The sequence below is a fragment of the Vombatus ursinus genome, unplaced genomic scaffold, assembly GCF_900497805.2.
Source record: "Vombatus ursinus unplaced genomic scaffold, bare-nosed wombat genome assembly UNPS02009205.1, whole genome shotgun sequence".
NCBI classification, from domain to species: domain Eukaryota; kingdom Metazoa; phylum Chordata; class Mammalia; order Diprotodontia; family Vombatidae; genus Vombatus; species Vombatus ursinus.
In genome coordinates this window covers 6546153-6558607 of record NW_020948983.1, presented here as the reverse complement: position 1 = coordinate 6558607, position 12455 = coordinate 6546153, and the positions used below count along the sequence as shown (strand labels likewise).

Here is a 12455-nt window from a genome sequence, read left to right as displayed (position 1 = left end):
TCTGAACTCTGAAGTCTATTTCAAATGATGACCCCTTTTAAACCTCATCAGGATCCTTGGCTTCCCCACAGTGGAGAAGAAAACAAGAACACTGATCAAGGCCTGTTATAGGAGATGAAAGAACAATGACAAGGAAGGACTGGTTAAATATCACAAAGGGAAATGTGGGGCAGGACCAAAAACAGGCCTATCTTGGAAACAGAAAACAGGATATATCTCATTTTCCAAGTGGAAGACAGGCCAGGTAAAAGGAAGATAGCTTAAAGATATGGACTCAGAAAGAGAATTGACAACAAAAATATTTAAGGTGTTGCCATGGATCTTTTCATGTTGGCCAAGACTTAATACTGTTAACCAACTCATCGCTTTTGAGGTAATTTCTGCATGTTGGTAGCCTAAATATTTTCAGAAATACACATCACCTATTAAAACTGTGTACCAACTTGGCCAGCATAGGAGCTATATATTACATATTAAGTGTCTTTTAAAACATAATCACCAAAATAATCTCTGTACCCTAAGCAGTAGATCGCCTATATGTTTCTAATATGTAATATATATAAGTATATATATTTTCTTCATCTAGGGCCCTTAGAAATGACATATTTCTCCCGAAGGAAAATGTTATGCCAGTTCTAAACACACACACACAAGTGTAGTGAGACATCAGAGGCATGCGGAAAGATTAAAAAAGCTCAAGGCTACCTTTCGGAGATAAACCTTATTAGCTTTCATAAGAGTGCTAATAAATCTCCACTATGCAGGGTGCTAGCTAGAAAGGCCTGACTCCTTACCTTTGATATGGGGAATGAAGTGGTGTCGGAATGGGGAGTTGGGGCGGGAGTCATTGTGGGTGGAGCTGAGACTGCTAGTGCGCAGGTGTGACAACCGCTGCACACCAGGAGAGAGCAGCTCTGTAGCAGCAAAAGGAGTCGTGGGGCAGGGACAAAATGAAAACAGAAAGAAGAATAAAAATTAAGACAGAAGCAGGGAGAGAGGAACCAAAAGAAAAGAGCATTTTAATCAGAAGTCTGAAAAGTAGGAAGGAGAAAGGGTTAAGAATGTACCAGGTCAAGGGTTAGGCAAAGTTCTAGAAAGTATTTTTTAAAAACAGGTTGGCATCGATTCACCTATCAGGATAAATGTTTTCGGTTGGCAGACAAGAGCAACAACACGTCACGGGTTGGGATACAACCAGCTATTGACATGCAAACATTGCAATACCCAGATATATCAATTAGCAGCTGTTTTTGATGTGCACCTGACAAAAAACAAAGCCAACTGAAAGACATGTAAGAAGATGGCGATTCTACCAGTTTGAGGGGAAATGTTCTTCAATATTGGAATTTTTTTCTAAAAGCTGCAAACTTCTCTCCAAAAGCTTAATGTCATTTTTGAATTGATTTAGAAGGGAAAAGATCCCTTTCAGGTTCACTGACAAGGCTGGGCAACACAAGCAGATGGATCTGCCTCCAAACATCTCTGAGAATCAGTAGACCCTGAAAACTAGAAACAAAACAAAACAAAACACGCACACACCTAAGGGATTTAGGGCAGATCTACATAGCCAGAGGGAAGCAAGAGTGACTTAGGGAGGCATGAGCAGAAATCACTAGGGACATCAATACTGTCCACTGTCACTACCATGTCAGAATCTAACTCCAGCCTCATTTTGGATATGCAGAATAAATCCAAGAAAATGACCCAACCTGCACTACAGCAGAAGTGTATATAAGTGGAGAAATACATCTCTCAAAAGCTAGGTGAGTCTAAAAAAGTCGTAAGGCTGTTTTAAAGGAAAAATGATTACAACAGATGAATACTCTTGAATGATCAGTAAAGATAATTTTTTTAAAGTTCCCTGTTCAATCCTCTCTCCCCTCGGTGTCCCTCCCCTCCCCACCCCTTACTGGACCTTTTTTCTTATGAGATGAAGATAGATACCTGTACTCAGAGAACCTTATTCTCCCAATCACTCCATACAATCTATGCCTGCTTTGATGCCAGAGACCAGCTATCTTGGTGGTTTACAGTTCCCTCAGAGGGTACAGTAAAGGGATGGAGAAGGCAGTGGCAAAAAGGATTATTTATAACCTGGAAGTACCAGCTTTTAAGTGGAATCTTTCCAGTTGGTAAGTAAAAATATTCAGGCATCCTGAGTATTCAATGAAGGCCTTAAAAAACGAAGAAAAAATGCAGCGTATTTTAGTTCAGTAATTTAACAAGTATTCATTACCTGTCTGCTTATTTGCCTACTATTGTGTAAGAAGGAGGGTTTGGAATGGGGTCTACTTTGGCCAAAGGAGAATTGTGTGGGCATAAAATCTACTGGCAAGAAACAGAAATTTGCAGCCTTTTTACATTCATTAACTTCTTTCAGTTTTAATTCTAGTGTATTTTAAAGCACACTTAGTGACATGTTGACTTTCTTTCCATCATTAAATCAAGGTAAGATGCTTAAAATAGTCTTTATTGATGCACAGAGTAACAATTATCATTCTACCACTATTCTCAGGTTCTCTGAAAGAGACAGACCCACATCTTCCTTTCTAATTCTACTTCATAGGGGATTTTAAAAAATTCAGGCTTCTGATCTCTCTTCATTCTCCTCCAATTCCACACAGAGATACCCCTCACCCCCGACCTTGCCCCTGACAGCAATGAGGATCCTGTACTTGAATTGAATGGGATGAGAGCAAGAAAGGTCAAGTGAAACCCATAATACAGGTGTAATTCTAATCTGGTCTTCAAGTGCTATATATAGAAATCATCTTTTAACTGCTCTTGGAAAGACTGAATGCTTCCAAAGCTTTCCATAGCTATGTGAACAATTAAGAACTTACGCATTTGGCTCTTTCAACATGTCATGAGTCAAGCCAAGGTAATAAAACTATATTATTATACTATGGAATAGCAATAGCTTGATGAAGATATTTGATCATTTGTATAGTTTATCCATAAGAAACCACCAATGCAACTTTAAAAAAAAGTCAGTATTTAATGACTAGTATGAAAGACGGCTGCAAGACAGTTGTCAGGGGGAGGAAAAAAATGTTAAAAACTTGTCTGCTATCCTTCCAATGACAATGATGGTTCATCATCTCTCTATCATTGAGTTATCACTAGAAATAGTGATGCCTGTAAGGAGATAAATCATAGATAACCATTGCCCTTACCAGGTCGGTGGAAATGCTGTGGAGAACGTGACATTGTTGGCGTGTAACTATGACGGCTGTAGACAGGGGAGTTAATGGAGCCCTGACTAGTTGATCGATGGATCATTCGATCCCGAACATCCTGGTATCCCTGGAAAGAAAATGTCCAAAAGGCCCCCTAAAGTCAATATGATATATGACACGTAAATACCTTCAAAAGCCCCATTAGATGGTAAGCTACTTGAGATCAGAGATTTTTTTTTTCTAGTTTCTTATTATATTATCAATGCATAGTACAGTGCCTGGCATGTGGTAGGTGCTTAATAAATGTTAACTGACTGATTTTGTCACTACAATCAAGTTCTGATGAAAGCTAACAAAAATAATTATGATTCCCACTTTCATCATTATAACTTTGGGAGGAAGATAGTATGCTATAATTCCCATTTTATAAATGAAGACACTGATGTTAAATGACTTGATTCTTCAGGATTAACCATAAAGATGATCCCTCAGAGTACAGAGGTAAGCACACCACACATTATGATAGATGATTTCACTCTCTGAAAACTTTTCTGGAGCTGTCTATGATTCAGTGTGTGGCTTTCTATTACCAGCCAACATTTTTCTGAATTTGTTCCCATATTCTGTAGACTTTGGCAGGTAGAAACACTCCAGGCTAACCCATTCCCTCAAGTTTTTCTTCACAGCTACTACAAATAATTTTCAGGTTTTTGTGAATTTATTTATTTTTTTAAATCCTGAAGAATGCAAGCAACCCTGAAAAATCCCAAATATTTTTACTGCCCAAGTGAAACCCAGTTTCCCCATAGAACACTTACTTCTGCAGATGGCGTGGGAGACAGAGTCCTTGGAGACTGTAAGAATGAGAGAGAACGATGCAGTCATAACTTTTTCTTAGCATACTTTTTCCCTTTCCACGAATTTAAACCATTAATAATTTCTACCTTCTTAGTTCTGTTGCTCAAAGTGATCATTAGAAAATATGGAACAATGTCTCTTCTAGGCCAAATCTTATCTCTCTGACTCCAATTTTAATAGAGGTGAAATGACCTGTCTGTACTTACACAGCTATTAAGTACTGGAGAGGGGATTTCAACCCAGGTCTCATCTGACTACATTTAGCATTCTTTCCACGATTTTTAGGAAAGGTTCAAGAAGCACATTTTAGAGGAATTCCAGGGAGAGTCTGATATTCATATGACTTTCCTATGCCATCTTTCCCTTCTCTCTGCCTAATAAAATCCTACTCATCCTTAAAGACCTGTTCCAGCTCACTTTAACTCCATAAAACCTTCCCAGACCACTCCTGCCCACAATGATCTCTCCCTTTTCTGAAAGCATAGTAGTTATTGTCTACACCCCTCTTCATCTGGTAAATAATAATAATAAAAGTAATATTTAAAATTTAAAAAATAATTATTATCATTATAGCACCCATGTAGTGCTTTAAAGTTTGCAAAGTACTTTCCAAATATTATCTCATTTTATTCTCACAACAATCCCAGGTGGTAGCTACCATTATTATTCCCATTTTACAGATGAGGAAACTGAGACAGAGAGGTTAAATGACCTGCCCAAGTGATATCACATAACTAGAAAGTATTTGAGGCTGGATTTGAATTCAGGTCTTCCTGACTCTACATCCAGAGCTCTACCCACTGTGTAACCTGCTATTTTCTGTTTACTATGATTTAACCTTACATATGTTTATGCCATGACACACTGGTTAGACTACAAGCTCTTTAAGGGCAAGGTCCATGTCTTTCTTTGTATCCCTTAAGTTCATAACAGAAGGCCTTGCATACACTAGACATTTAATATGTGTTTCTTGATTTGATTTGTCCGGATGATGATAATATTAATTATCATTATTATTATTATAGCTAGCATTTATATGTTACCTTATTTGATCTTTACAACAACACTGTGAGGTTGGTGCTATTATTATTTTCCATTTTGAAAATGAGGAAATTGGGGCAGCTACAGTAGACAGAGCACCGGCCCTGGAATCAGGAGCACCTGAGTTCAAATCTGACCTCAGACATATAACACTCATTAGCTGTGTGACTCTAGGCACATCACTTAACCCCAAATGCCTCACCAAAAAAAAAGAAGAAGAAAATGAGAAAATTGGGGCTGAAGCTGAGTGAGTTGCCCAGGATCACATAGTGAGTAAGTATCAGAGAGAGGATTTGAACTTGGGCATCTGTGACTCCGAAGTCTTGCACTGTGCTACATAATGAAGAGGTAATGAGAAACCACTACAAGCTATATTTTGTGGGGAGGGGTTGGTGGAAGGACCTACATTTTAGGAAGATTACTTTGGCAACTTTTGCAGGATAGACTGGTAAGAGAAGAGATGGGAGGCAAGAAGACCCATTGTGAGCCTAATAACATAATCCAGGTAAAAGGTATCAAGCACCTAATCTAAGATGATATCATACTTCTGTTGGACACTAAAGTTGTTTACACTGGCGTGTAATCAACACTTAATAAATGCTTGTTGATTACCTGCCTGACTTGCCTTTAGTATTAAAAAGGATTCTGCTCATATTATCATCATCCATTAGTACAGCGATGGCTAGAAATCCCAATATGTTGGTTACCAGCATTCATTTCCATGGTGTTTATATGAAGACAAAGTCTGTACAAAGTTCGTACAAAGTCTATACTGGTGGCAGCTTCTTGGGATACGTTTGGTCACCATTTCCTGTTAACAGCAGCAGCAGCAGCAGCAGCATGAATATTGCTCAAAAGGGGACTCTGGGAGGTGCTAAAGACACAAAGAGGTCTCTGCATAGGGCCACTGTATGTTGACCTTTCTCTCTATCTCTCATTTCCATGAAAAGTCAAGCGTCAGCCGGGGAACTGAATCTTGCCCAGTGGTCACTTACACTAATTGTTGGCATGGAAAGGAAAGTGAATATCTGAGGGAACATGTAGAATTTAGATACTTGCTCTGAGCAACTCTGAAGAAGCCACAAGTCAGCATCCCTTGGGAAATTTCCCTTGCCTTGAAGAAATGAGTACAGCTTGACCACTAGGTGGTACTACATGAAAACAGATATTTCCCAAGCAATGGAAAGCTCTAATTCTGAGATACTTTGGGGGATAAAACATGCAAGGGGAAGACTTTTTTGTGACAAAAAATAAGGAAAAGAAAAAAGTCATTCTGAGACTGAATCCAACTGAAGCTAGAATCAAACCATGAAAAAAGTAACCCTTGTTTTCTTCTTCATGAATAAATTGTTTTTGATGGACTTTTATTTTCTTTTTGTTTTATTGTTTTTACTGTTTGATGGATTGATTTGTGCTTTTGACTCCAATTAAAGTATCTTTCTGTTGTGTTCGGAGCTTAGGTCCTGTCCTTCCTTGGTTTGAAGTGAGGAGCACAGCAGGGGAAGTCCCTAAACCTGGGGTATAGGGCCAGGCTGAAGGACTCTAAGGCCCTTAGCCCAGCGGTAGGAAAGTATTTGCCTTATCTTGGTAAACATTCTGAATCATCTCAGTGGCAATAGGGATACAGGTAGCTTTGGCTATAGAAAATCTAAACATCAACAATACTAGCCTGGTCTCCTCCCCATCTCAAGAACACACTGTGCTCATCATCTCCATCTCCCTACCCCTGTCTGGAAAGCCTTCTCTTTTCTCATCTTATTCAAATTATACACAGTCTTCAAGACCCAGTTCAAGATCCGTTTCCTCTGGGAAGTCTTTATTACTTTCACTTTCACTGACCTCTCTCCTTGAGGCTAGCCTGTGCCACACAGAGCCCCTCAGTTCTGCTTTGTACTATCTGTGCTAACACGTGTTTGCCTTATTACCCCACCTACACTGTAAGCAGCTTGAGGGTAGGAACCATGCCTTTTCCACTTAAAAATTTTTTTTTCTGAACTTAAACAGCAAAGCAAGATAAAAAACAACCAAACCATTCAATACATACAGCAGAACACAAAAAAAAGGATTTTCTATGAAACTGAATCTCTACACTGTTTGCATATATATATGTGTGTGTATATATACATGCATGCATATATATATACATGCATATATATGCATACATATACAGACATATTTCTGTCTGTCTGTATGTATGCATTCAAAACCGCTCCACTTGGCTGTGTTTCCTTCTGACATTGTTTTTGTTTCCTTCTGCACCTTTTGAAAAGATTTTTTTTAATTTTTAATTTTATTGTTTTTATTCTTAATTTAAATACTGAGAAGAAAAGGTAAGGACCATGCCTTAAAGCATGGTATCCCTTTGTATCCCTGATAGAGCTGAGCTAATTAGTCAACAACCATTTATTAAATTGCCAGGCATGGTGCTAAGTGCTGGGGATACAAAGAAAGGGGGAAAAAAACAGTTCCTGTTCTCAGGAAGCTCACAGTCTGTTGGGGAAGGTAACATGCAAACAACTATGTAGAAACACACACACAAATACACACATGTATAATGTGTGTATATGTATAAATATAAACATGTAAATGTATATGTGTATAGATACACCTATATGTATGTATAAGTATATATACGTGTGTGTGTGTGTGTGTGTGTGTGTGTGTGTGTGTATGTGTGTGTGCAGTTGGAGATAATTTCAGGCTGAAGGCGTTAAGACTAAGGAGGACTGGAAAAGGATTCTTGCAGAAGGTGAAATTTTAGGGTAGACTTGGGGGAAGTCAGGAGATGGATATGAGGCAGGAGAGAATTTCAGGCATGGAAGACAGCCAGTGAAAATACATGGAGTTAGGAGATGGAATGTTTTGTTGGAGGAAGAACAAGAAGCCCAGGGTCACTATCCCGAAGTACTTGGGGGGCAGGTGAGGAAGACATAAGAAAACTGGATAGGTAGGAAGGGACTACTAGGTTATGAAGTACTTTGGATGTCCAAAAGAGGGCATTTGTATTAGATCCTAGAGATGACAGGGAGTCACTGCGGCTTATTGAAGAGTGGGATTGAATGGACAGACTTGTGCTTTAAAAAGGTCAACGTGAAGGCTAAGTGGAGAATGGTCTGGAGTGGGGAAAGACAAAGCAAGTAGAACCACCAGCAGTATATCAATAGTCCAAGTGTGAAGTGATGGGGTGACCGTGAGTGGTGGCAGCGACAGAGAAGAGAAAAGAGAACATACGGTAGAAATCTTTTAACTGAAAGAGAGGCTCCGAACAGCAGTTCTTGTGAACAGTGATAAAATCAAAGAGAAGGGAAGGAAATTTTGTACAAATATGATTGAAATACCAGCTACTTTGGGAATTCATTACCTCTCCAAGGCTCTGTCTCTCCTGTTTGTCCTCATAGCCTGAAGAGTAGAATGGCTCATAGGTAATAAGATCTGGACGTTCAATATCATAAATTGCCTTGACCTTGGGAATGGCTGCTAAATCCTTGTAATCTAGGATCTCATTGTCGACTTTTGCCTGGCAGAACAGAAAAGAAAGAAAAATTAGCATGAATGCCCATATCCGATAGGAACTCTTTATTACCAACACCATCTAGGTTTGCTTTGGAAAGTAGATATAGTAACTTGCACAATCACATTCTCAGGAACACTGCCTCTTTACTGGGCAAATTAGTCAATTAAAAAAATTAGGAGCTTATGAAAAAGCCTCCATAGAACTCATCAACAAGTAGGAAAAAAAACACCCTTAAAGATATCTTTCTAAATTTATTATGGAGAGTAAATTAACTGGAAACAGATGAGTAAAAGTCTTCCCAGATGGTGAAGAACAAGGGCTGCATCTTTAAGTAACTAAATATTTAATTATCTTTCTCAAACTCATAATGTTTAATGGCAGAATTTAAGAATACTCAGTGCTGGCTATAAATATACAATCAACTCTCAATTATGCTCATGTAAATTATCTGCAAGAAATTTGTAGTCTGACATCCCACCATCTCTAGAATGTCAATGGGCTATCTCTCCATTGCCCAGCTGATATGTGGTCAGAAAATGAAAATTAACTTTAATATTAGTTCAAACAATAATTATCAAGATATATCTACTATAAAAAAATCATACAATTGCACTTCGTAACATAAATGCAAATGTTTTTTGATGATCTGTTTTCAACTAATTATACCATTGTTAGTTTTAAACAATTCTCTACCAATAAGTAAACAAACTGCAAACTAACCCGTGCCTGTGGACCCTTGGGAGGCAAAAGAGTTATTGCAAAGGGTCTCTGAAACCATATGTGTATTGTCCTCTTTATTAAATAACTCAATACAACAAATAAGCAAGCAAACCATCTGGTTATTCATGTGAATATATGTATCTAAATTTATACATCTATATCACATCTATATCTCATATATATACATATATATATATACACACACATATTTATACATATATATGCTACTTTCCAAATGTAGATAGATGCTGTTGTGGACTAATAAAATACAACTTCAATTAAAGTTGTTACTGGATTTATAGCGGCTTTTTGGTCATAATTAATTTTCTCAGTCAATTGACAAGTTATCTATTATGTCAGGGACATCCATAAAGTTTTTTGGTATTAATAAGAGGCCCCTACATATAATTACTAGCTTTACTGAAAGAGATACTTACATAGATGGTATGACCTGGAGATCCAGGGATGCTTGACCCTGGTCTGGAATAAATACTTTCAGAAGATGTCCTGGTTGGCTGTAAAACAAGGATTGCCATGTGAGAAATAAGATTGATGTTATGGGATTAATGAGACCGAGATTCTGTAAGGTATAATCTTTTAAAAAATGTGTTTTTTTTTCATTTTTTGTGGGTAAATGAAGCACAACTTACAAGAAATGAGTGAAAAAGAAAGAATAATATAAGAAAACTATAAAAATGCACCTGAATGTTTATAAAGTCTTTGAGGATCTTAGAAATATCATTATTTTTCCCCATGGGCCAAATATTACATGTTGAGCTCATGGATGTGAAATCCACATCCATTGCATGGAGTTGGACTAAGCCTGCATAAACACTGATACGCAACTACACAGGCTCTAGGCTTCCAATGTTGACCTTCAGCTGGGTAAAAATGGGCAATAGCACTCAAAGAATCATGAGAACAGTGGCGATATGTAGAAAGTAAGTACGAGGAATGTGACCAACTGCCCTGAGATGAGAACTCTCCAAAAAAAGCAGAAAGCCTAGTGCCCTATCTTATCTTCCCATTAATATTTGATGGAAAATTCTAATTAAGAAATTTAACTTATTCATCTTTAGTAATTTTCCTACTTGCATTTTATACTTTGCAAGCTTGAGCAGCCAGGTCTGAAAAACACACATGAGTTTTGCTTAGATTATCAGTTTGATGTTTCAGGCATGAGTCACAAATACTACTGAAGAATCACAGATTGTGATCATTCCCACCCCCAAGGTGAAAATTCACCTGAGGGTGAAGGTCAGAGCTATAACCAAGGCAGGGTGAATGGGGCTTTGTTCTAGGGCTCTGATTTTTTTTTTTGTATCATGAACCCCTTTGGAAGATTGATGAGGCCTATGGACTCCCCAGAATGTTCTTAAGTGCATAAAATAAAATACAAAGGTATAAAAAGCAAACTAATTATGCTAAATACAATTAGATAAATATACATATATATACACACATACAAATATATATATATAAAAAAAAAGTTCAAGTTCACAGATTAGAGAGCACAGAAAGTACTTGCAGATCTACAATAGCACAGAAACAATTTAGTTCAATATCTAGGTAGCAGGAATCATTAGCCAAAATAAGTAGCTAGTAGATGCTACTTCCTTCCCTGGAGGCTGCACCCCAGATGAGCTCCTTCTTGTCTGGTTTCCCCCTCTCCTCTTGTTGAAATCTTGTGCCATATCAAAGAAGATGATTCAAGAGTATATTCTATTTTGCTTGCCCTGGGCATAAATCTTACTAGTAATGGTTTTGGTGACAAGAAATTATACTTTGCCAAGCACAGATTTCATTAGAGATAGATCAGTTTGTCAATGAAAATGCACGAAACAGCATTCCAGAACTGTTCCAGCGTTTAGTGATGGCGTAAGGGTACGTAACTTAGGAGAACTACGGTACAAAGCTGCCCTCTGAGTCGTTAGTTTTTATAATCTTCAAGTCTGATTTTACATGCAGTTTTCTAAACATGCAGATTTTAAGTGGCAGGGTTCATACAGTGATTCACATCTATAACAGACAGGAATACTTCAATACTTTCAAGTTTGAATAATATTGAGGTCCTATCATTCTCTCTACTGCTTGCTACATTAGATTCTCAGTCCTGAGTACAATTTGACATAGTTTCTATTCAATGGATTAATGATATTTCAGGACCAATACCAAAATGCAGCCGCACTACTGAAATAAAAACAGAACTCTTGACAGGAGTGGTCCTGAGACAACTGGACCATCCCCATACCCAAAACTAACCAAATCATATGGGCTAACTACTTAGCACAGGTAATTCTTATGGTTTTAGTGGTCACAAATGACTTCTAGATCATTCTCCCAAAATCTTAATTGCATTAATATCTAGCTCAGCTTTCTTCTCCAACCTATCTCCTGCCATGACCCTTAGGAACTTCAATTTTTGTGTTGATAACTCTCTAATAAGTATTTAATTTCTCAGCCTCTTCAACTCCAATGACCTTCTTCAACCCACCTCAGCCATATATACTGATGTGTCACAACTCAGATCTTAGCCATCTCTTGGAACTATGCCATCTTAAAGATATGAAACTTTAGAACTGGTTCTTCTCTTCCCATTCATTCCCATAATTTCAACTACCTCTTCTAAGGAGATGACCTCCCAAACCTATATCTTTAGTCCTGACTTTTTTCCCCCCAAGCTCCAGACTTGTGTTTCAAATAGCCTATCAAGCATATCCATCCAAATGTTCCAGTTGCACCTCAAATTTAACTTGCACCAAACAGAACTTATTATCCTTTCCTCTAAGCCTATCCTTTACCCTGACTTTACTACTTCTGCTTACTGGTTCCATCACTTATCCTAGCTCCCATGTTTGGACTCTTTCTTGACCTTTCTAAGAAGGTTTCTGATCTTTCAAACTGAATTCATTAATCATTGATTTATAGCTAGAAGCAACCTTTGAGGTCATTTAATCCAACCCCCTCAAGATGAAGAAACTGAGGTTAAGTGATCTGCTCAAAGTCACACAGTTAGTGGTAGTACTGGGAATGAAATCCAGGTCCTGATTTCAAACCCAGCACTCTTTCTACCATACCAATTGCTGCCAATTCTACCTCTCTTAAACCTTCAGTTCTTCTTCACCTACACTACCATGAATCTT

The 12455-nt window shown here is 37.9% G+C and overlaps 1 protein-coding gene across 5 annotated transcripts in view; it reads right to left on the bottom strand.

Moving 5' to 3' along the window:
- The window catches only part of ABLIM1 (actin binding LIM protein 1), a 273956-nt gene that overhangs the window by 34787 nt on the left and 226714 nt on the right, over positions 1-12455 (bottom strand). For all 5 annotated transcript variants that reach the window (XM_027851947.1, XM_027851948.1, XM_027851945.1 and 2 more), the window contains 4 exons: positions 9750-9827; positions 8440-8595; positions 3998-4033; positions 3177-3306 (listed from right to left, as the gene is read on the bottom strand). In XM_027851947.1, coding sequence (XP_027707748.1) covers positions 3177-3306; positions 3998-4033; positions 8440-8595; positions 9750-9827 — 400 coding nt within the window. The remainder of the gene's footprint in view (positions 1-3176; positions 3307-3997; positions 4034-8439; positions 8596-9749; positions 9828-12455) is intronic.